The 25732-nt window shown below is 37.8% G+C and overlaps 1 protein-coding gene and 1 long non-coding RNA gene across 7 annotated transcripts in view; one reads left to right on the forward strand and one right to left on the reverse strand.

Moving 5' to 3' along the window:
- Positions 1–250: 250 nt before the first annotated feature.
- CCDC90B (coiled-coil domain containing 90B) lies at positions 251–25455 on the reverse strand. 6 transcript variants are annotated; one of them, XM_063782545.1, is made up of 10 exons: positions 24648–24794; positions 23908–23983; positions 18897–19016; positions 17492–17595; positions 13409–13510; positions 12721–12762; positions 12563–12634; positions 12416–12469; positions 4650–4764; positions 251–757 (listed from the first exon to the last, which is right to left on the reverse strand). In XM_063782545.1, the coding sequence occupies exons 4-10, from the start codon at positions 17510–17512 to the stop codon at positions 702–704; spliced, it is 462 nt and encodes a 153-aa protein (XP_063638615.1). In that variant the 5' UTR covers positions 17513–17595; positions 18897–19016; positions 23908–23983; positions 24648–24794; the 3' UTR covers positions 251–701.
- The window catches only part of LOC107967372 (uncharacterized), a 283858-nt gene continuing 283008 nt past the window's right edge, over positions 24883–25732 (forward strand). The window contains exon 1 of the long non-coding RNA XR_002938555.3: positions 24883–25322. This is a non-coding gene — a long non-coding RNA (uncharacterized LOC107967372). The remainder of the gene's footprint in view (positions 25323–25732) is intronic.

Genomic DNA, 25732 nt, shown 5'->3' on the forward strand with positions numbered 1-25732 from the left:
ACAGGCATGTGCCACCATGCCTGGCTAATTTTTGTATTTTTAGCAGAGACGGGGTTTCACCATGTTGGCCAGGCTGGTCTAGAACTCCTGACCTCAAGTGATCCACCCGCCTCAGCCTCCCAAAGTGCTGAGATTACAGGTGTGAGCCACCGCGCCTGGCCTATCATTTTAAAATTTATTGTTTTAGTTCATTACCAAAAAGAAATCAATCTCCAACTATATGGTAAGTCACTTTGAAAACCCACACAACTTTGTTGTAATAATCTTTTATTTTATAGAAAAATGTAATTATGCAATGGTTATCAGGAAAGTTAATTCAGTAATAAATATGTAGGCTAGGGAATGGTTTACAAATATTCAACCAATACCCACAAAATCCTGTATGATTTACACAATTGTTCAAGCAAACATAAGAAAACTCTGGTTCAATTTCTATTAACTATCAAAAGGACAAAATGCTCTTCTATCTCAAACCAGGTCTGAGTGACAGCTTTTCAATATAATAAAGACACACACATGCACTCACACACAATAAAGACACAGTATCTCTTCTCATTCTAAAACACTTCCTCTTTTAGTCCATATACACTTCGAATAATCTTGTGTAGTAAATTTTTGCTGCAACTGACAATGTTCAAAGTAAATCTCTCCCGGTTTGGTGTTCTAAGAAGCCAACAGCCACAGCAGGATAAGCATTAATACTACTTCCAGAATCTATAAAATCCCAATGCTATTGCCAGGCAAGTAAACACCGAAGCTGTGAAAAGAAGAAACTGTGTTATAGGTCTTGTATTTGTGATTATTTTGCAGAGATAAAGAGAATAATGTTATCTTTAAGTGAAGAGCAAAAAAGAGGAAATCCAACCAATTTTCTATCCTATGTTTTTTATTCCCTAGACAATTAAGTATGAAAGACATTCTTAAGGGCAGCCTTAATGCCTAATTCTTCTTAAAAGCACCTGTATATTAAAATGTAAATTATGTCATTTAGAAACCTATAACCTGTATTTAAAATCATTAACGCTAGCATTATTGACTACTTTAAATAATTATAAGCTCTAATTTCAGATCTCATGATAAATGAAATCTTTCTTATATTAAAAAATTACGTAGTTAGGCTAGTAAAATATACATATATCTGTGAGAAGAGAATTTTAATTGCCTTTTCAGTACATTTTTAAATAACTTCTCATAATTCTTAAAAAAATAAAATTTTAATAAAAACTCTTTAAACTCAATGAGGTAGAAGAAAAGGCAGAAAAAGCATTAGGTTTTTAAAATAGTTAATATACTACCTGTACTTTAGGTTACATCATTTTGGATAAAAAAAAATTCAGTTTTCCCAGCTTTTAGAAGGTAAGTCTGAGTGAGGCCTTTAGGGACTCCCTAGTCTCCAGTTTGTTTAAAACACCGATGAATGAATTTTTAAAAACAGACAAGTTAGAGATGAATGGAAAACTTTTATGAATAAAGACACAAGAAATTAGCCTTTCAAAGTAAAGTTATTCATAATGTATAAACCCATTTGTACACCACCCCATTTGATCCTACTACTTACTGAAACTTGGTTAATAAGATCATTTTCTCAGTTTTAAGAAATGGGATTAGGCATCTCTTAAGAAATATAGAGAAGTAATAACACTAAGAGTTTCTTGTCTTACAGCCACTGGGCAATTATATATTCTCCCATTTGATCCTGCTACTATTTGCTATGTGTCAAGTACTATGCTACTATGCTGAGCAATTACACACACTACTTTATTTAACCATGAGATTGGTGGTATTATCCCCATTGTACAGATGAGGTAATACACCCAGTTACATCGCTAGCAAACAGTGGAGCTGGGATTTAAGACTAAGTGTACTTGACTCCAAAGCCATTTTTTTTCTCTTAATAAAAAAACACACACAAAAAATTTGTGATCCTTATTATATACTGTGACACTTGAAAGACTCAATCTGTCATTTATTTGAGTCACATAGTGCTATCTAAGTGGTTACATCCTCTGCTGATTCAACAGCTGATAAATTAAGTTTTAGATAACCAAATGAACACTTATTGTGAGGTGAAGTATACTCTACTTCAGTAGAGTATACAATCGTTACTGCATTTAAGTTTCTCTCTCATGTCTTGCTGCTGTTATTTCAGCTTTTATTTCTCATGGCTGTTGTTGCAGTAACAACAACAATTGGAGCCATCTCCAATTTCTTTTAAGTTTGCTGTTTATCCCCTATACCCTGTCTAGGGAGACATTCTACATATATGTAAAATGCTTAGGTGAGCATATGCCTGGTACATTTTAGGCACTCTGTAAACATTAGCTTTCATTATTTATCTGCCACGAACAAAATCTGCCACATTATCTACATAGATTAAATGGAAATCGCCATTATTCCTTGGTGGCAGTGTTCTGGGTCAAAAGGTGGCGTCTGACCCACGATGAACCATTCAGACTCCTTTCTGAGGATTTTAAAAATTGGAACTAAGGAAAGAGGGCAATCTCTCCTGATTAGTGAAAGTGGAATGATAAGAGTCTAGGTGGTAATGTTTCCCACCTATGGAGAAAGCTGGTATGAGAAATTGAGGCACACAGTCACAGATTTAAAGAGTAAGTTCTGATTCCAATTATGCTTGTAGGTAGGCTATTTTACTTGTGCCCCGTCCACGGTTCAGCTGATGATGGCTGGGGGCTCCATCTTCAACCCTGCTGGCACCTCAACATCAGTAGTGACTGCCCAGAAAATGACTAAGAGTATAAATCGGCAGTTTTCTTTTAGACAGCAATTTGTTAATATCAAAAATCTTAAATGTGCATATCTTTTTGACCCCAAATTTTAAATGTAAATAGCAAGTTGTTATATAGAAATACTAGCACAGGGCCACAAAGATATGTGTGTGTGTATGTGTATTTACTCAAACGTTAACACATATATATGGCTGTTCAATACAGTATTGTCCTTAATAATGAAAAACTGGAGGGAGAATGCCTGTTAATAAAGGACTGGATACATAAATTGTGGCATTTTCATATAGGGAATACTGTGCTTTCTAATAAAAAGATGTCTGTGTGGAAAGAAATAGGACATTTGGTTAAACTTTAAAAAGTTGTAGACTATAAAAAATACGTGATCTAATTATTTTTAAGAAGTATATAAGATGTTTATATACAGAAGAAAAAGCCTAGAAAATGTTTACTACTAATAGTAAATACACACGGGGAGGGGCTTTCACTTTTACTGCTTTTGAATTCTATGAATAATTTATAATGAAATTCTGGGTTGAAAATTCTTTAAGAATGTTGAATATTGGCCCCCATTCTCTTCTGGCTTTGTAGAGTTTCTGCTGAGAGATCTGCCGTTAGTCTGACGGGCTTCCCTTTGAGGGTAACCCGACCTTTCTCTCTGGCTGCCCTTAACATTTTTTCCTTCATTTCAACTTTGGTGAATCTGACAATTATGGAGTTGCTCTTCTCGAGGAGTATCTTTGTTGGAACCAACCCAAATGGCCAACAATGATAGACTGGATTAAGAAAATGTGGCACATATACACCATGGAATACTGTGCAGCCATAAAAATGATGAGTTCATGTCCTTTGTAGGGACATGGATGAAATTGGAAATCATCATTCTCAGTAAACTATCGCAAGAACAAAAAACCAAACACTGCATATTCTCACTCATAGGTGGGAAATGAACAATGAGAACACATGGACACAGGAAGGGGAACATCACACTCTGGGGACTGTTGTGGGGTGGGAGGAGGGAATGCATTGGGAGATATACCTAATGCTAAATGACGAGTTACTGGGTGCAGCGCACCAGCATGGCACATGTATACATATGTAACTAACCTGCACATTGTGCACATGACCCTAAAACTTACAAAAAAAAATTTATAATGAAAATACATTACTTTTTATAAAAGGAAAGAAAAAAGACAAGTAATAGTTGACTAGGGCATTCTTCCTAAATCACTGGGGCCCTGTAATTGGGTCGGGTCAAATGGTACTTGAGGAGCTCAGTATGTGACAAATAATCTAATTTTGGGATAGTGTCTATGCTGAATCAGTTGATTCAAGGTAAGGTCATCTGTCCCTCCTCCAGGTTTTTAATGGGCTTATATCTAATTTACTGATCTTTTTTCTCTAACCTCATTCAAATCTTTATGGAAGAACATAAGCAATAAAAAGAAAATTTTCATTTTTTTTTCCACTGTGGAGTACCACAGTTTATCCTTCTATCATTTTCTGCTTGTGTTTATATATTTCTTTTATATCCACATGCTTTTTCTATTAGTCAGCTGCAGAGTTGCCTGCTAAACTTAGATTCTGAAGGGTAACACATCTGTGAGGATGACAGAAGCTTAACATTTAGAACTGTCCAATACTACACCCTATATGTTCCTTCCTTTGGCTGCGTCTAATTTGTAATCTGCTATAATAAAAATTATAAGTATTAAAAATAAAACCCAAGACTCCAAAAAATATATCCTGAGACTGGAACCTTCTTTAAGCACTACAGGGGACCAAGCAATAAAGGAGCCTTGTTATCTAGCTCCTCCTTTTTTTCCTGTGCCTGCTCAGTTACCTTGATAGGTAGAACTAACAGGAAAATTAGATGACAGCAATTTCTTTCTCTGACAGTCTTACCTGCAAGATAACGAATTGTCTCAAGTTTGTTAGATTCCATCAGTGTTTTTAAGGAAGCAATTTCAGCGTCAATTTTATTACTGGTCTCTGAAATAATACTTTTGGTTTGAGTATCCTGTGGTAAACGAGAATAAGAGAACTTAATTTTGTCCCTATGTATTAAATGGACAAAAGCATTTACATTATAAACCCTCACTTATGGGCTAATTGTGATACAAGTCTTAGTTGGGGAAACATTAAAAGCATAGTGGTGTAAAAAAATTTGAAGTGTTCCAAGATGGCCAAAAGGGAACAGCTCCACTCTGCAGCTCCCAGCGTGATCAACGCAGAAGACGGGTGATTTCTGCATTTCCAACTGAGGTACCTGGTTCATCTCATTGGGACTGGTTGGACAGTGGGTGCAGCGCACGGAGGGCGAGCTGAAGCAGGGTGGGGCATTGCCTCACCCTGGAAGCGTAAGGGGTCAGCGGATTTCCCTTTCCTAGCCAAGGGAAGCCATGACAGACTACCTGGAAAAACGGGACACTCCTGCCCAAATACTGCACTTTTCCCAAGGTCTTAGCAACTGGCAGACAAGGAGATTCTCTCCTGTGCCTGGCTCGGCGGGTCCCACGCCCACGGAGCCTTGCTCACTGCTAGCACAACAGTCTGAAATCGAACTGTGAGGCAGCAGACTGGCTGGGGAAGGGGCATCCGCCACTGCTGAGGCTTGAGTAGGTAAACAAAGTGGCAGGGGAGCTTGAACTGGGCTGAGCCCACCACAGCACAACAATGCCTACTGTCTCTAGACTCCACCTCTGTGGGCAGGGCATAGCTGAACAAAAGGCAGCAGACAACTTCTGCAGACTTAAATGTCCCTGTCTGACAGCTGTGAAGACAGCAGTGGTTCTCCCACGACAGCGTTTGAGCTCTGAGAACGGAGAGACTGCTTCTTCAGTTGGGTCCCTGACCCCTGTGTAGCCTAACTGGGAGACATCTTCCAGTAGGGGCTGACACACACCTCATATAGGCAGCTGCACCTCTGGGACAAAGCTTCCAGAGGAAGGATCAGGCAGCAATATTTGCTGTTCTGCAGCCTCTGCTGGTGATACCCAGGTAAACAGGGTCTGGAGTGGACCTCCAGCAAACTCCAACAGACCTGCAGCTGAGGGTCCTGACTGTTAGAAGGAAAACTAACAAACAGAAAGGAATAGCATCAACATCAACAAAAAGGTCATCTACACCAAAACCCCATCTGTAGGTCACCAACATCAAAGACCAGAGGTAGATAAAACAACAAAGATGGGGAAAAACCAGAGCAGAAAAGCTGAAAATTCTAAAAATCATAGTGCCTCTTCTCCTCCAAAGGATTGCAGCTCCTTGCCAGCAATGGCAAGAAGAAAACTGGACTGAGAATGACTGATGAGTTGACAGAAGCAGGCTTCACAAGGTCGGTAATAACAAACTTCTCCAAGGTAAAGGAGGATGTTCGAACCCATTGCAAGGAAGCTAAAAACCTTGAAAAAAGATTAGACGAATGGCTAACTAGAATAAACAGTGTAGAGAAGACCTTAAATGACCTGATGGAGCTGAAAACCATGGCACGAGAACTTCGTGATGCATGCCCAAGCTTCAATAGCTGATACAATCAAGTGGAAGACAGGTACCAGTGACTGAAGATCAAATTAATGAAATAAAGCGAGAAGACAAGGTTAGAGAAAAAAGAGCAAAAAGAAACGAACAAAGCCTCCAAGAAATATGGGACTATGTGAAAAGATCAAATCTACGTTTGATTGGTGTACCTGAAAGTGGGAGAATGGAACCAAGTTGGAAAACACTTCAGGATATTATCCAGGAGAACTTCCCCAACCTAGCAAAGCAGGCCAACATTCAAATTCAGGAAATATAAAGAACATCACAAAGATACTCCTTAAGAAGAGCAACCCCAAGACACATAATTATCAGATTCACCAAGGTTGAAATGAAGGAAAAAGTGTTAAGGGCAGCCAGAAAGAAAGGTCAAGTTACCCACAAAGGGAAGCCCATCAGACTAACAGTGGACCTCTTGGCAGAAACCCTACAAGCCAGAAGAGAGTGGGGGCCAATATTCAACATTCTTATAGAATTTTCAACCCAGAATTTCATATCTAGCCAAACTAAGCTTCATAAGTGAAGGAGAAATAAAATCCTTTACAGACAAGCAAATGCTGAGAGATTTTGTCACCAACAGGCCTGCCCTAAAAGAGCTCCTGAAGGAAGCACTAAACATGGAAAGGAACAACCAGTACCAACCACTGCAAAAACATGCCAAATTGTAAAGACCATCGATGCTATGAAGAAACTGCATCAATTAATGGGCAAAATAACCAGTGAACATCATAATGACAGGATCAAATTCACACATAACAATATTAACCTTAAATATGAATGGACTAAATGCCCCAATTAAAAGACACAGACTGGCAAATTGGATAGAATCAAGACCCATCAGTGTGCTGTATTGAGGAGACCCATCTCACGTGCAAAGATGCACATAGGCTCAAAATAAAGGGATGCAGGAAGATGCACCAAGCAAATGGAAAGCAAAAAAAAAAAAAAAAAAGCAGGGGTTGCAATCCTAGTCTCTGATAAAACAGACTTTAAACCAACAAAGATCAAAAGAGACAAGGCCATTACATAATGGTAAAGGGATCAATTCAACAAGAAGAGCTAATTATCCTAAATATATATGTACCCAATACAGGAGCAGCCAAATTCATAAAGCAAGTCCTTAGAAACCGACAAAGAGACTTAGACTTCCACATAATAATAATGGGAGACTTTAACACTCCACTGTCAATATTAGATAGATCAACGAGACAGAAGGTTAACAAGGATATCCAGGACTTGAACTCAGCTCTGCAACAAGCAGACTTAATAGACATCTACAGAACTCTCCAACCCAAATCAACAGAGTATACATTCTTCTCAGCACCACATCACACTTATTCTAAAATTGACCACATAATTGGAAGTAAAGCACTTGCACTCCTCAGCAAATGTAAAAGAACAGAAATCACAACAAACTGTCTCTCAGACCATAGTGCAATCAAATTAGAACTCAAGATTAAGAAACTCACTCAAAACTGCACAACTACATGGAAACTGAACAACCTGCTACTGAATGAATGACTACTGGGTACATAACGAAATGAAGGCAGAAATAAAGATGTTCTTTGAAACCAATGAGAACAAAGACACAACGTACCAGAATCTCTGAGACACATTTAAAACAGTGTGTAGAGGGAAATTTATAGCACTAAATGCCCACAGGAGAAAGCAGGCAAGATCTAAAATCGACACCCTAACATCACAATTAAAAGAACTAGAGAAGCAAGAGCAAACACATTCAAAAGCTAGCAGAAGGCAATAAATAACTTCTGCTGCTGCTTATCTCTTTCAGAGGTAAGAGATAAGAGACACAACAAACCCTTAAAAAAAGAGATAAGAGACACAACAAACCCTTAAAAAAACAATCAATGAACCTAGGAGCTGGTTTTTTGAAAAGATCAACAAAATTGATAGACCACTAGCCAGACTAATAAGAAAAGAGAGAAGAATCAAATAGATGCAATAAAAAATGATAAAGGGGATATCACCACCGATCCCACAGATATAGACTACCATCAGAGAATACTATAAACACCTCTACACAAATAAACTAGAAAATCTAGAATAAATGGATAAATTCCTGGACACATATACCCTCCCAAGACTAAACCAGGAAGAAGTTGAATCTCTAAATAGACCAATAACAGGCTCTGAAATTGAGGCAGTAATTAATAGCCTAACAACCAAAAAAAGTCCAGGACCAGACAGATTCACAGCCAAATTCTACCAGAGGTACAAAGAGGAGCTGGTACTATTCCTTCTGAAACTATTCCAATCAACAGAAAAAGAGGGAATCTTCCCTAACTCATTTTATGAGGCCAACATCATCCTGATACCAAAGCCTGGCAGAGACACAACAAAAAAAGAATTTCAGAGCAATATCCGTGATGAACGTCGATGCGAAAATCCTCAATAAAATACTGGCAAACCGAATCCAGCAGCACATCAAAAAGCTTATCCACCACGATCAAGTCGGCTTCATCCCTGGGATGCAAAGCTGGTTCAGTATACACAAATCAATAAGCGTAATCCATCACATAAACAGAACCAAAGACAAAACCACATGATTATCTCAACAGATGCAGAAAAGGGCTTCAACAAAATTCAACAGCCCTTCATGCTAAAAACTCTCAATAAACTAGGTATTGATGGAACGTATCTCAAAACAATAAGAGCTATTTATGACAAACCCACAGCCAATATCATACTGAATGGGCAAAAACTGGAAGCATTCCCTTTGAAAACCAGCACAAGACGAGGATGCCCTCTCTCATCACTCCCACTCAACATAGTGTTGGAAGTTCTGGCCAGGGCAATCAGGCAAGAGAAATAAAGGGTATTCAATTAGGAAGAGAGGAAGTCAAATTGTCCCTGTTTGCAGATGACATGATTGTATATGTAGAAAACCCCATTGTCACAGCCCAAAATCTTAAACTGATAAGCAACTTCAGAAAGTCTCAGGATACAAAATCAATGTGCAAAGATCACAAGCATTCCTATACACCATTAACAGACAAACAGAGTCAAATCATGAGTGAACTCCCATTCACAATTGCTACAAAGAGAATAAAATACCTAGGAATCTAACTTATAAGGGATGTGAAGGACCTCTTCAAGGAGAACTTCAAACCACTGCTCAGTGAAATAAAAGAGGACACAAACAAATGGAAGAATATTCCATGCTCATGGATAGGAAGAATCAATATTGTGAAAATGGCCATACTGCCATCCCCATCAAGCTACCAATGACTTTCTTCACAGAATTGGAAACAACTACTTTAAAGTTCATATGGAACCAAAAAAGAGCCCGCATTGCGAAGACAATCCTAAGCAAAAAGAACAAAGCTGGAGGCATCACGCTACCTGACTTCAAACCATATTACAAGGCTACAGTAACCAAAACAGCATGGTACTGGTACCAAAACAGATATACAGACCAATGGAACAGAACAGAGGCCTCAGAAATAACACCACACATCTACAACCATCTGATCTTTGACAAACCTGACAAAAACAAGAAATGGGGAAAGGAGTCCCTATTTAATAAATGGTGCTGGGAAAACTGGCTAGCCATATGTAGAAAGCTGAAACCAGACCCCTTCCTTACACCTTATACAAAAATTAATTCAAGATGGATTAAAGACTTAAATGTTAGACCTAAAACCATAAAAACCCTAGAAGAAAACCTAGGCAATACCATTCAGGACATAGGCATGTGCAAGGACTTCATGACTAAAACACCAAAAGCAATGGCAACAAAAGCCAAAATAGACAAATGAGATCTAATTAAACTAAAGAGCTTCTGTACAGCAAAGAAACTACCATCAGAGTGAACAGGCAACCTACAGAATGGGAGAAAATTTTTGCAATCTACCCATCTGACAAAGGGCTAATATCCAGAATCTATAAAGAACTCAAATTTACAAGAAAAAACAACCCCATCAAAAAGTGGGCAAAGGATATGAACAGACGCTTCTCAAAAGAAGACATCTATGCAGCCAACAGACACGTGAAAAAATGCTCATCATCACTGGTCATCAGAGAATGCAAACCAAAACCACAATGAGATACCATCTCACACCAGTTGGAATGGCAGTCATTAAAAAGTCAGGAAACAAGAGATGCTGGAGAGGATGTGGAGAAATAGGAACGCTTTTACACTGTTGGTGGGAGTGTAAATTCGTTCAACCATTGTGGAAGACAGTGTGGCAATTCCTCAAGGATCTAGAACTAGAATTACCATTTGACCCAGCAATCCCATTACTGGGTATATACCGAAAGGGTTATAAATCATGCTACTATAAAGACACATGCACACGTATGTTTATTGAGGCACTATTCACAATAGCAAAGACTTGGAACCAACCCAAATGTTCATCAATGACAGACTGGATTAAGAAAACATGGCACATATACACCACGGAATACTATGCAGCCATAAAAAAGGATGAGTTCATGTCCTTTGCAGGGACATGGATGAAGCCAGAAACCATCATTTTCAGCAAACTATCACAAGGACAGAAAACCAAACACCGCATGTTCTCACTCATAGGTAGGAATTGAACAATGAGATCACTTGGATACAGGAACATCACACACTGGGGCCTGTCGGGTGGTGGTTGGGTGAGGGAGAGCATTAGGACCTAAGGTAAATGATGAGTTGATGGGTGCAGCAAACCAACATGGTACATGTATACCTATGTATCAAACTTGCACGTTGTGCACATGTACCCTAGAACTTAAAGTATTAAAAAAAATTTTTTTTTAAAAACACTATAAACTGACGAATTACATTCCTTCTGCTTTCATATTTGGAGATCATCTTTTAGGGGTATGACATACTGGGCATATTCTAAAAACCTCATAATAACATATTTATACCTGAATACATAAGATGATAAACTAAGAAGCAAAAAATTAGGTCACAGAACTATCATTTTATGTGTGTGAAGTCCTTAGGATATTATGGTTAAAACTTTAAATATATTCTGCAAATGGAAAAAAAAATAACCAGGTGTATAATATGAACTGGCGCCAGTATTAAAGGAAATGGCAGAAATACCTGATGGGTAACACTGATACATGTATAGGGGACAAAGGGTAGGGAGGACAGATGAAACCTAGAGCACAGAAAGTAGTTGTAAAAGATTTTGCTGATTTCCTTGCTTATCTCCTTTATCTGGCCAAGAAGTAAGGGAAGAGAATAAGATCTTTGAAAGAACAAATGTGACCTTCTCTTCTATTAAATTATGAGCAAGAGTGACATATTTTCTGTTAGAATGTGGACAAATGGCTTTGAACTTTTAAGAAAAGGACAAGGCTGAGTCAGAAAGCTGGGTTTTACTCAAGCCACAGAGATGAAGTCATGATTACATTGTAGGATTACTGAGAAGGAGAGCAGTAGTTCCAAGTTAGGGATTTAGAATCCAGGTTCTTTTCCCTAGTGACACCACTTATTAACTGTGGGACCTTAACCCCTCTGTGCTTCATTTTCCAAATTGTTAAAATGGGAATAATAGTGCCTACCTCACAGAGACTGAAATTAATATTAAGTGAATTAACAGATATAAGTAAAGCATGTAAAATGGTATCTGGCACATTAATAAACACTAAATATTAGTGTTTATATGTTATTAATATATAGCTTTTTTAAAACCTTAAGATAATTATTTAACTGAACCTAGGCACTCATTTAAGTACCAATTATGAAATACCAATAGTGAATCTTTGTCTTTTAAAAAATAGTTATTTTCTTTTTTTTTTTGAGACAGGGTCTTGCTATGTTGCCCAGACTGGTCTTGAACTCCTGCCTCAGCCTCCCAAAGTGCAGGATTAACAGGTGTGAGCTACTGTGCCTGGCCCAAAAAATAGTTATTTTCTATTATAGAAGTAATTTAGTTTAAAAAAGCACACTATGTGGAAATCTTGATTCTTACTTCAAGGTCATGGCTCATGGGCGACCATCTACCTGGTGCCAGGTTCCCCAAAAGTGCTGGCTAACTATAATAGCTATGAGGAAGCCAGAGACTCTACAAGGGTAGTTTTTAAAAGTCTAAACTTATAAACTGGTACACATAAAAGCAGTTATACAAGGCACAAGAACTGTACAAAAGAGACATTTTTACATATTACTTTACCTTTTTTGTAAATTCTGTAGTTGCTTCCATAAGTTGCTTTTCTTGATCTGTAAACTATAGGATATGAAGCAGCAGGAAGTTAAAAAAAAAAGTCTAAAAATAAAAAAGGAGTAAGTAACCAAGAAAGTACATTTAAAAGAACATTACCATATCTGTTACTCTGCTCCTTTCTAAGTTGATATCCAGTTTATTATCTGCTCTGATTCGACTGGTTTCATGCTTTAAAGGAAGCAAAGATATTTTAAAAATGATCTTGTAACGAATATTTGTTCTGAATTTAACAGCTAGAAAAAAAATTCACTTACCATTAGTTGTTGCTTAACTTGGTCTAATTCAATTTTCATTTTCTAGGTACAGGAAAGATCACATGCAATTAGCATTAAACCAAGTCTATATTATGATTAAAAAAATCTGAAACCCTAGATTACCAAAATTTGGACAATCTATGGATTTCTAATACAGAATTGATAAGGAAAAAAATCTTCAAAAGAAACTAGTAAGCCACTGTATTCAGAAAATAATTCTTATGAGCAAAATGCATTTGTTTTTATATTATACTTTTAAAAACTGATTTTCTAAATTTAAAAATAAGCTATAGTGGATAACATAACTTAAAATTCTGACTTAATTACAGAAATATACTTTTAAGTCACAAAGACATTTAGTACAGGATTAAATAAAATAGAAAATGCCGTATTACTCTCAGCTCTGAAACCATTATATAGAAATTTTATATATATAGCTCAAAGATTTTGTTTTATGTGGTTTTATATGTATAAAATGTAACTCTTATTCTCTTCAGTATGCAAAGCACTATGATTTATATAGAAAAAGATTAGGTATGGTTAAACAAATAGTATGTTTTTAAATCTAAAAACTTATTGTTTACTAACCACATGGAATTATTACTTGGTCTTATTAACTTATTCCTTAAGTAGGATGCTTATTATGAGATCAGTTATTTTATAAGTAATAAATTAAAATTTGTATCACCTCATTCTCTGCTCTCAGATTTGCAAATTCACTTTTCTCTAGGATGACCATGTCTTTCCTGATAGCATCCAAATGAGCCATTAGCTGTTGTACTGTTATTTCCTAGAAAACAAAATAAAAATAACCTAGTGATCTATAGAAAGCCTTACGGAATTGTTTTCATGAAATTTAAATGAATTTGTTAACATGCTACAAGGTATAATGTTGACTGGTTAAGTAAATATGAAACCTACATATCTGAAATATCAAAATGAAAAGAAAGAGATTCAAGGAAGAAACAAAGGATTTCCTAGTGAAGAGAGATAAATTTGTAGGCCTTTGAATGAAAAGAATCTCAATAAAATGCTTTCTTAGACCCTAAGAGTTCCTCAAAAAAAATAATGTTTTGTTCTTATTTTTTGAATACCCAGATGGAAAGGGTTTTATCTCTTATTACTTTGATTTTGAAAGATTTTCTACCACTGGAAAATTCCATGGTATTGGATACGACTCAGAAGTCAGGCAGTAAAACAAAATAGATGTATAGTTAAAATAATTGCCCTTTGTCCGCACAACATAACCAATTTTGTTTAAATTCCTGGGTATCCTCCCTATTATTTGGCACTACAAAGAATATGTGAAAGGCAGCACTTACCTGATAGATTTATAAGCTTTTGCCTCATTAGGGAGGGACAATTTTGTAGAAATGATTTAAGACAGCCTTACAAAGAAAATATAACTGTTACAGGTTGAATATCCCTAATCCAAAAATCTGAAATCCAAAATCTGGAACTTTTTGAGTGCTGACATAACACTCAAAGGAAATGTGCATTGGAGTATTTTGGATTTCAGATTTGGGATGCTCAACTGGTAACTGTATTGCAAATATTCCAAAAAAAAAAAAAAAAATTGAAATCTGAAACACTTCTGGTCCCAAGCATTTCAGATAAGGGATAGTCAACCTGTAGCACTAAACTTCTTAAAATCAGGTAGCTTGCTAATTTCTCTATCCTTTACCAAAAGAAAAAGCAGATGAGGTATAACCTTATTAAGGACTCTGTATAACAGTTTAGAAATAAAACAAGAAAGCCCAAAAAAGAGTGTGAGTTCTGGAGTCAGGCTGTCTAGGTTTGAACCCAAACTCTGCCATTTACTGTGAGGTGCCAGCAAGTCATTTAACTTCTCTGGTCTCCTCATTGGTAAAATGGAAATAGTAACAGTACCTGGTACACCTTAAAGAGTTGTTTTGAGGATTAAATGAGATTATGTACATATAATGCTTAAGACAGTACTTGGCATATGGTTAGCACTGAGATGTTAGCTATTATTATTACCGATGGGACAGGGATCTAATGGCTGAAGCAGGATAGTCTAATGCTAATGTATTAATGTGGAGGAAGTTTGGACTTCTTATAATACATAAAAGTTTTTAACTGTGTACAACAGACATTGCTGACTCATGCCTTTTCTAACCCTCATATATTACTGGGGAGGGTTGTTCATTTTCTTTTATTCAGTTCTGCTTGACATATTTTATGAGAATTAATTCAGAAGTCACACAGATGTGGCCTCTAGGGGCTGGCAGTCGTGTTTGCCCCAAATATCACTATAAAGGAATTATATGACATTAAAAATAATGTATTCTTATTACTGAGATTACATAGACAGAAGTTGGAAAGCTAATTACAGACTTCTTGTGGTGTCTGAACCTGAAAATAAGGGATTGTATTGTGGCCTTTTTGAGACAGAGCCTTGCTCTGTCACTCAGGCTGGAATGCAGTGGCGCAATCTTGTCTCACTGCAGCCTCCACTTCCTGGGTTCGAGTGATTCTCGTGCCTCAGCCTCCTGAGTAGCTGGGACCACATGCACCCACCATCATGCCTGGCTAATTTTTTTGTATTTTTAGTAGAGACAGGGTTTTGCCATGTTGGCCAGGCTGGTCTCGAACTTCTGACCTCAAGTGATCTGCTCACCTCAGCCTCCTGAAGTGCTGGGATTACAGGTGTGAGCCACCACACCAGCCTTAATGTGGCTCTTAAGAGCCTCTTTTTACCTCATTCTTCCTTTAAATACAGACTCAAAAAGCCTACAAAACTGCACAGGTGTCCATCTTTAACAACTTTAAATGTAGACATAATCCATTGTTAAGTAGCTAAATCTATTAAAAGTGTGATTTTTTAAACTACTATGTAGCCATCAGAGAATATTCAGATTTTAATCAAAATCACAATATAATCAAATTTTCAGAATAAGAAGACTTTATTATTTTATTTTTTCCCCCTCATCCTGCTAGCTGACTTGGTTTCATATGGCCCTTTCTGAAGTGATCAAGTATGCAGCTTAATGGCCTATGACCCTGAGCCTTAGCTTCACCCTTCATGACATCTCTGTGCCTTATTCTATACTAGAGGTGGGGTCAGCAATTGAATTAGGTTCAAGAACAGAACAGGATTATTTAACTTCAGACAGCAGTAATAAAAAAGCCAAAAGTTTAATAGTGATATTTCTATATTCAATCCTACCTCTTGTATATAGGATTAAATGGTCCTAGCAGCACAAATATTCCTCAAATCACAGCTTTATTTCACTCCCTATATTATAGGTAAACTTAAAAATTTAAGACAAAATTACTTTATTAAAAGTATCAGTAGCTCCATATAGCTCTTTCAGGACAGCTCGGAGCTTAGGAGTAACTAATTAGATGTTTGGCTTTTTCTTTAGTGGATTTAGCAGTCTGTTATGATCCTAAAAATGCATGTACAAACTTAAAGGTAAGTTAAATGTAGGGATTGAATGTTTCAATTTTAAATGTCTAATTAATTGGACATTTGTCTACTATAATTGGAGATTACAGTTTTTTTTTTTTTTTTTTTTCTTTTTTTGAGATGGAGTCTCTGTCACCCAGGCTGGAGTGCAGTGGTGCAATGTTGGCTCATTGCAACCTCCACCTCCCCAGTTCAAGCGATTCTCCTGCCTCAGCCTCCCGAGGAGCTGGGATTACAGGTGCCCACCACCACGCCCGGCTAATTTTTGTTTTTTTTTTTTTGTTTTTTTAAGTAGAGACAGTGTTTCACCTTATTGGCCAGGCTAGTCTTGAACTCCTGACCTCAAGTGATCTGCGTACCTCGGCCTCCCAAAGTAATGGGATTACAGGTGTGACCCACGGCACCTGGCCATAGTAGAAATCTTTAAGATCTTTTGATCTACCATGACCCTTTAATGAAATTTTACCCAAAATATTCTAATTTTATATAAGAAATCCTGATTTTTCTCTGTGCTGTAAAATACTTATCTGAGGAAGGAAGCCTAAATTTGAAAAATTAAAATTAAAAAAATATAACCATAGGAAGAACAGATTCCTAAACATAATACATTATTTCATGACTGACAGAAATGAATTATTATTCCAGTTAAGTTCATTTAGTTTATTCAGTCCTTTATATAAAATGATTGCTTTTTGTCCATACCACCACAGTGAAAACTCTTGCAAACTACTCAATCTCTCTGAGCCTGTCTTCAGTGGCCAAATAGAATTCTGCTTACTTTTCAAGGTTATTAGAGATTAAATAATATACGAAAAGTACATAGCATTGTGCCACTTACATGTTAAATTCTTATGTTTGACTCTAAGGATGTTTATATTCAGTTAAATTAAGGCGTCTTAGCCAGGGAATTTATAAAGTCCCTCCCAGCCACGTAAGTCCTTTCCAGCTATGTCTGTGAAAATTAACCAATGTGTATGTATAGCAGCAATAAAATATACTGAATATATAGAAAGATTAGCTCTTCTGTGGTGAGCTTTCTAGAGGGAAAAAGTTGTTTCACTAACAATCTACCACCACTCATGAATAACACAATATAATGATCTCATCCCATCAAAGATTTGGCAAAATACCATTCTCTGTTACCACAATATTATTACAACTATTCTAACTATTCAGTCTCTCTAAATATTGACTTTATTCAATGTTTTTTTTTGTGGTCCCTTTAGAGAGAACAAGGAAGATACGAGCGTGTTTGGAAGGTCAGTAGGTAGACAGAGACGTAGTTATGAAATGATTGTCTAATGAAAGTATCAGAAGTGATAGTAATCAGTGTATTACCTGTTGAGCTTGAGTGACCATCTCTTTATAGATAGTATCCAGGCTGACATTTGATAAAGCAGTTAACGCTGATACAATTGTTTCTGCTTGTGTTTTGTCAAATCCTGTAGGCAGCAAATAGGTATTTTATTTTTTTTAAAGTGTATATCCTTATCAAAATAGACAGCAAGAGTAACTCCTCAACATTTAAATTGTTATACTCTTTTAAATAATGGTTACAATTAAAAAATTGACAGATAATACTAAATTACTCTCTAAAAGAACTCTACAACTTTAGGCCAGGCATGGTGGCTCACGCCTGTAATCCCAGCACTTTGGGAGGCCGAGGTGGGCAGATCACAGGGTCAGGAGATTGAGACCATGCTGGCTAACACGGTGAAACCCCATCTGTACTAAATATACAAAAATAGCCAGGCGTGGTGGCGGGTGCCCATAGTCCCAGCTACTCGGGAGGCTGAGGCAGGAGAATGGTGTGAACCTGGGAGGCGGAGCTTGCAGTAAGCCGAGATCGCGCCACTTTACTCCAGCCTGGGCAACAGAGCGAGACTCTGTCTCAAAAAAAACAAACAAAAAAACAAACTCTAAAATTTTAATTCTCATTCTGTATCTCCCCACATCTACATTAACAGTGGATATGACTTTTTTTTTGAGTGTGTAATTGGCATAAAAAATTGTATTGCATTGTTATTTTAATGTTACTTAAATTTGCATTTCCTTGGTTTGTAGAGAGGTTAAGCATTACATATACTTTTTGTTATTTATATTTATTTTTCTGTGTTCTGCTTGTTTATAGCATTTGCCCACCTTTTTCTGTAAAACTGCTTGTTCTTCTTTTACATTTAGCTTTTCATCTATCTGAAATTTAGTTTTCAATAAGGGGATCTAATATATTTTTTCCCAGTGGCTAGTCACTTATTATGTCTCATTTATTAAATAGTCCTTCCTTTCCCTAATTTGTAATGCCTTCATCACATATTAAATTCATGTCTGTGTCTCTTAATACCATTTTGTTCTATTAGTCTATTCCTTTAATATCACATAATTTAAATTACTGTTTTGATATCAGGTAATTTTTTGTGCTTATTTTTTTATTTTTTAATCTCAAACATTTGTACTTCCACACGGACTTTAGTTTAACCTAGAAACTCTAGTTTTTTTTCACTTAATTGGAATAATTCTGTACATATTATTTCATATGCTTTTTTCAATTAACATATCTTGAACATTCCCCATATCAGTAAATATTTCTCAAACAGTATCATTTTTAGTGACTATAAAATATTTCATTGTATGGATGGTACATCTATTTAGTTACTTTTGATTGTTCATAATAGTGATATTGTCTTAACTAGGCATTATGAGTGCTATTAATTTTCTTCTTTCAGGAGGTATCCATGTTTCTCACCATGAGTTTCCAAGTCCTGAACCAATGCATGGGTATCAAAAGTTAATTTCCTTTGTTCTAAAGGAGTTATATCCACTGGCCGCCTATCATATCCCTCCTTGGTTGTGGTAGTGAAGAACTCTGAAAGAGAAGACAATTTTTTTCTTTTGTAGTAACTGATAGCTTACAAAGCTACTTTAGCTTACAAAGCATTTTCCCCATCCATTTATAATATAGTTCCAGCTCTTCTAGTTTTGTCATCTCACCCAAGTTAATTGACTCCTCTGAGCCTCTCTTTTATCTGAAAAGTCTCTGACGTTCTTCTGTACATACCAAACATTCAATAAATGTTTCTTTTCCCTCCTTTGGTATTCAGAAATGTTAAGAGTCAGTATAAACTTGTAATAAAACACACATCAAATGCTTTGGATATCACCACCTCAGCTCTAATTACTGAAAAGCAGAAACTGCACAATTCAATTCTTCTCTGTGCTCAGTAATAGTCTTTCAAAGAGCTATGAAAATTTTTTACACTTAATCCCTGTTTAAAGTAGCTTTCCATACTCCCACTCACTTATATATCCACAGTTTATTTCCTACGTAGTTCTCAGCTCCAACATGAAATTATCTTATTTGCTGTTTGTATCTCTGGATCAGAATGGAAGTTCCATGATGCTTTGACTGTGGTTTTCACTACTGTATCTTTAGCACGTAGAACAGTGCTTTGGCACATAGTTGGGCCACCAAGTTTTACTGTTGATTCAATCAATGAATTTGATTTGAAATCATGGACGTATTTACTGGTATCAACATAAGAACCCTAAGAAAAATTTCTCATTTCTGAAATAACCCTTCTTGTCCTATTTCAATAAATTCCCCAAGTTTTAACCTAGACACAGTAAAGACCTTTTCTATATATTGCTGATGAATTTATTACAAGGTGCCCTGCCCATAAACAACTTTTGGGAAGGTGAAGGAGTTACCTTTACAGAGCCAATGGCAGAATTAGGATTCAGACTCAGGTTCTTCTGACTCCAAATCTTACACTCCATGCTGTCTCTCTTATGTATCTTAAGTCACTTAAAATATCTAGATATTTAAAAGGCTGCAACTTCAGGCATTATTTTTCCACTAGTACTGTGTAGGACAAATGTGATTCCTTCTTTATATCCTTCTAGCCTAATGAATATTGATTGAGTGCTAGAACTTGTGCCAGGCATAGGGGATAAAATCATAAGCAAAACCAGACATAAATGATATTCTCACTGATTTTATGGACTAGAAGGCAGGAAACAGATATTGTTTTTTTTAAAAATCTAACAATAAACTCTAAATTCAAATGATAAAAGATTCATTAAAATACTCCAAAAATTCTATTTAACTGAAGAGATAAAAGCAAGTAGCTGTAAATAAAGGTGAAGCAATTTTTAAAAACACACATATTAGTACACTGGTCAGTAATCTTTTTCACTTGAATGTCATCTAGAAGGGTAAAGAACTATGCCTTTGTGTGTAAATATCAGACCTAAGGTAGGAGAGAAAAAGAAAAATTAGAGGAAAAAGGGGCAGATTTCAGTAGTTTCAATAACAACTGCATTAGGAGTAATGATGGTACTCTTAGTTACATATTCCTGATTAGAAGTTTATTTGGATTTAGAAAAAAAAATCAGTAATAATATTTAAATAATATTTTACTGTTTTCACATCTATTACCCCATCCTTAAAATTCTCATTTTATGGATGAGGTAAATTGAGGCTCAGGGCTAAGTATGGATGCTCCTCAGCTTATAAAAGGGTTATGTCCCAATAAATCCATCATAAATTGAAAATATCCTAAGCTGAAAATGCATTTAATACACCTAACCTGCTGAACATCACAGCTTAGCCTGGCTTACCTCAAGCTTGTCGAGAACACTTACGTTAGCCTATAGTTGGCCAAAATCATCTAACACAAAGCCTACTTTATAATAAAGTGTTGAATATTTCATGTAGACACCCAGATGGGCATTTTGTAAACATGATGGGATGCAAAAACAAAACCCAAAAACCCTGGCAATACTAAGTATTGGTTGTTTGCCCTTGTGATCAATGGCTAACTGGGAGCTGTGGCTTGCTGCCCCTGCCCAGTATTGCAAGAATACTGCATTATCGTTAGCTTAGGAAAGGATCAAAATTCAAAGTACAGTTTCTACTGAATGCACACTGTTTTTGCACCATGGTAAAGTCAAAAATTTTTAAGTTAAATTATCTTAAGTTGAGGGATGGGAGACTGTCTGTAATTAGTCTGAGATCTTATGGTCTCATAGCTAGGCAGATTAGTACAGTTCCTCTGACTTAGTCAACAAACACTCTGAATACCTTGCACAAAGAGCAGCTTCCTGCAAAATTTGGGATAGAGACCAAATACCTTAACAAGCCAATAAATCTTTGTAGGGTGCAGCTCGTCTCATGTCCTACTATGCTCTCTCTGGTCCTCTGCTTTCAAGGGCTCTTTGATTTTAATTCCACAAACATGCCATGTGCTTTCCCTTCTCAGGGCCTTTGCCTAGCCCCTGCCCTGTTCAGAAAGCTCTCCTTTTCTTTGCCTGCTCATGTTTATCCTTCAGAGCTCAGTCTGAATGTTTCTTCCTCTGGAAAGCCTGATGACTCCTTTAGGTTATGTCTCTCTCATGATGGTTTTTCATAGTACTGCACAGGATTCTTTTGCAAACCCTCTCATAATTTACATTTATGTGACTCTCAGTTGTCTCCCCAAGAGACCAGCAGTCAGCCAACTATAGCCCATAGACTACCACCGCCTGTTTTTCTAGTTTTATTCATTAGAACTAGATAGTTTTATTAGAACACAGCTCATTCATTTATGGATTAATCTATGGCTACTTTCATGCTACAGTGGCAAAGCAAATAGTTGTGACTGACCTTACAGCCTACAAAGCCTGAAATATTTATTAGGCTCTTTACAGAAAAAGTTTGTCAACCCCTGCACTAAACTATACAGTCCTTGAGAGCAGGGACCACATCTGTTCTTGCTCACTACTGAATCCCCAATGCCTACACAATTCTGGATGCTCCATAGATACTTGCTGAATGAAAGGCACTGTGCTTGGCATTATGTAGACACAATGATGAATAATACAAAGGAGAAGCATTTGGCCCTCCTTGAGAATAAAGGATCAAGAATGGCTATTTGGATGATGGAACTATATTAAATCTGAGAGAAGTTATCCAGACAGGATGAATGAAACCAGCAAAATCTAGGCATGGGCTGCCTTTGCTATTCTCTTGGCTTCTATTTATTATGGGGTTAAGGAGAGCTGAGAATACAGAAGGATATGTAAAACATTATTCCTTATATGTGCTCAAATATTCACATAATATTTTGCTTAGTCCTCCCAATCCTATGAGGTAGGTATTGACACCCACTGGCAGTAGAACTTTGGGTTTCACTCCACTTTGGAAGCCAAAAGGAACTGGAAAAACCATTGGATATTCATAGTAGGGTGTCATAATCACTATTACAACTGTGTCATGGGCAGTTCAGTGCATAAGCACTCATTAAGAATGTTTTTACAGGCCGGGTGCAGTGGCTTATGCCTGTAATCCTAGCACTTTGGGAAGCCAAGGCAGGCGGATTGCTTGAGCCCAGGAGTTTGAGATCAGCCTGGGCAACGTGGGAAGATTCTGTCCCTACACAAATTACAAAAACTAGCTGGGCATGGTGGTGTGTGCCTATAGTCCCAGCTACTTGGGAGGCTGAAGTGGGAGGATCACCTGAGCCTGGGAGGCAGAGGCTGCAGGGAGCCGAGATGGCGCCAAGGCACACCAGCCTGAGTGACAGAGACCCTGTCTCAAAAAAATAAAAAATAAAAATACGTAAGTCTTTGCAGCCATATTAATAGGTAGGGGAGATGAAGTGCCCAGAATCAGTGTTTCCAGCTCAAAGTGGAATAACAGATCCTTAATAATTTGAAGAGTTTTGTACAGACTTAAACATCTGTACAAAACCCCAAACCTTTCCTTTCATTGTTACTACTTTTGTTTCTTTGATACCTATCTTGTGGATTTGTTTGTTCGTAATAGCGAGATACAAACTCAAGAGTTTAAAGGTTTAACCAGTTTCACAAAACTACTAAGTCATAGATTGTAGATTGGAACTCTGGCCTATCTTGCACCAAGCTCCTCTTTGCTGGAAAAGGTCAAATTTTACTTTTGAAAAAACAACCAAGCAAACATGTAAAGTGTTGTCCCATTAAATTTAAGCTGCAAGTTTTATATTAATTTACTGCTAATTTTACAGCTGAAACACTTCAGTGTATAGCCAGTTACTTTTCTGTCAGGAATTCAAAAGAACAGGCATTAACAGCATATATTCTTACATGCTGGTCTACTAACGTGCTACACTAGTTGCATTAGAATAACTAAGGTCCTTCCATTGGTCAGAGGTCAAGGTTTTCAAATCCCTTGATTATTGACATTATTAGGCAAGTTTAAACTACTTGTATAAAATAAACATTCAATATTTGTTTAGTGAGGAAGGACACAAATCCTACTAGTTGTAAGAAGAGATTTAAGGTTTCTCCAAGAACACTCAGATTCAAGTGGGATAACTTTTATGTTAAAACATTAACATGTACTTATGGTCATTTATTTCCCAGTATGATATGCACTTCAAAGTTCATTCTCTAAGAACATTTAATTTTGTTTTCATTTGGATATGTAAAGTACACCTGTAAAAGTCAACAAAGATGGCAGCTGGATGACTTCCTGGAGTTCAAAAGTGCTACCTCCTTTTTGTAAAATCCATCATAATGTGTATGTATGCTAAACACTCAAATACCTAACAAAAGAGACCTTGTGAATGACCCTGGCAGCTAAACAGCAATCTCACAGATGGAGGATCAACAACTGCAGTTTTGACTGCAGCTGTTACTGGTGTGGATTAAAATGAAACAATGAGCAAAATAGCACAAGTAACAATATGGAGTATAAATAACAGCGTAGAAGTGTTTGGGTACCGAATGGCTCAGCGTACCTGGCACTGAAGATTCAAGAAGGTGAACAGAGATAAGAGGTGCCTATTCGCCTATTTTGTGGACAACGGTTTAAAACTGGGAGGGAAGTTTAAAAACTGGGGGTGAAAACGACGACAACAAAAACCTAGCCCTAGAAACATTTCTCTGAATAAAGTTAGATGTCTTCAGGACACCCTGTTAACAGGGGTGCCAACAGGTTGGAAACTTGTGGGTTCCAGTATTCACTTATTTTCCCAAAGTCTACAATGTGACTGAAATGTACTGAGAATTCCAGTGAGAATAAGGCAGACGTGGCCTGAAATTTATGATGCTGTCTACCAAAAACCTGGGCTCGAGGCCAGCACCTAAAAAAACAAAATCAAAATTTGATCAGGCCACAAAAGAAAACTGGACACCCTCAAACACAGATTACCTTACGTTGGCTCCTGACAAACCTACGAGATTACTAGCCTCTTGTCACCAAAAAACGGAAACAACGGCTGAGAAAGAAGCCGGGCGCGAAGCCCAGGCCTTCAAAGGTTCGCTTTAAGAACAGAAAGGCAGTGCTTTCCTCAGTCCTCGCCCCTTGGGGCGAGCTGGGCAAGTCGGGGCAGCAGGCAGCGGCGTCGCCAGCACAAGGCGTGAATCCGGGAGGAGGGCGTGGCACCTTCTCTTCCCGTTCGCTCGAGCAGGCGCGACCCCACGGGCATCGTCTCCCTAGAAAGCACTCAGGCATCTATGACACGACGCCTTGCCTCACCTCTCCGCAGGGCCGGCGAGAAATGCCCGCGGGGCCTTGAAACCCAACGATCTCCTCTGCCTTGGGAGAGCAAGAGCCGCCAAGCCTGGCGACTATTCATGTCCTCAGAGTTTTCCGGTGGGAGGGAGGCGGAAGACGGGGTAAATCTCGCACAGGCTTTCGGGCAAGGTAGTTCTGGCACCACAGGAATGCTGGGAATTGTAGTTTTCGCTCTGTCACAAGCTCACCTCCCAGCGCAGGCGCCACCGTGGTCCCACGAAACTGGGCCTCTTCACAGACAGACCCACAGTTCGCGAGCATGGCTCAGCGCTGCCCCGCTTCTCCCAGCGCCCCTTCCCGACCTGTGAACGCCTTTACCGCCCTAGGAAAGCGAGATCTTGTCAGAGAACCTTCCGGCGCCTGTTTCCTGGCAGTGGGGCATAGTCCAACAGCTGGCTCCCCCAAGATAGCCAGCGGCCATTACGCGCTTGGGTCGGAGGAGATGGAGTCGCATTTAGCCGCACAGCAGCCTGGGACCTGAAGTTTTCGGCCGCTGAGCGTTCTGGGTGATTGCGTAGTGCGAGGGCCAACGAAACCTTCTGGGAAGTGTAGTCCAGCAAGCCGCTCACTTATCGTGAGGCGTCACATCCTGCTGCTTCACCCTCTGGTGCACGGGAGGACCAACTATTTCAGTCGGTATGTCCTTTCTTTAGGGAAGCCGAATTCCTCCGTTTCTAGGAGAAATTCCTTGAATTTTCACCATTTATCCTTCTCAGACCTCAGTTACTCAAGACTGCTCCGCATAGTAAAATGCTGAAAGCAACAATGCACAGTAGTTGTATTAAAATGCACTAATACTCATGAATATTCTCTGTAAGTTCTAAAATGGCACACAGTTGTGCGGTGTTAGTGGCTTACTCTCGCAAGATTCTAAACAATTACGGCTAGGTTTCTATCTATATGTATTCAAAGCTTTGTGAGAGTCAACTAAGTAACAAACACCATTTCTAAGGCCCGAAGCACATTGAAAGAACAAAACTTGATGCCCGCCAACAACTGCTTTAACAGACAATTCATGAAAAGGAAATATAAATTGTTATTTAAAA

Source organism: Pan troglodytes, chromosome 9 (assembly GCF_028858775.2).
Source record: "Pan troglodytes isolate AG18354 chromosome 9, NHGRI_mPanTro3-v2.0_pri, whole genome shotgun sequence".
Taxonomy (NCBI): Eukaryota; Metazoa; Chordata; class Mammalia; order Primates; family Hominidae; genus Pan; species Pan troglodytes.

Excerpts from the sequence above, each read along its gene's own strand:
- CCDC90B (XM_009423636.4), bottom strand. The coding sequence starts at position 24,747 with ATGAATAGTCGCCAGGCTTGGCGGCTCTTGCTCTCCCAAGGCAGAGGA. Across the intron at positions 4,765-12,415 it reads CTACAGAATTTACAAAAAAG|GATACTCAAACCAAAAGTAT; the intron begins GTAAAGTAATAT and ends CGTTTACCACAG. Across the intron at positions 758-4,649 it reads GACAATTCGTTATCTTGCAG|CTTCGGTGTTTACTTGCCTG; the intron begins GTAAGACTGTCA and ends TTCTTTTCACAG.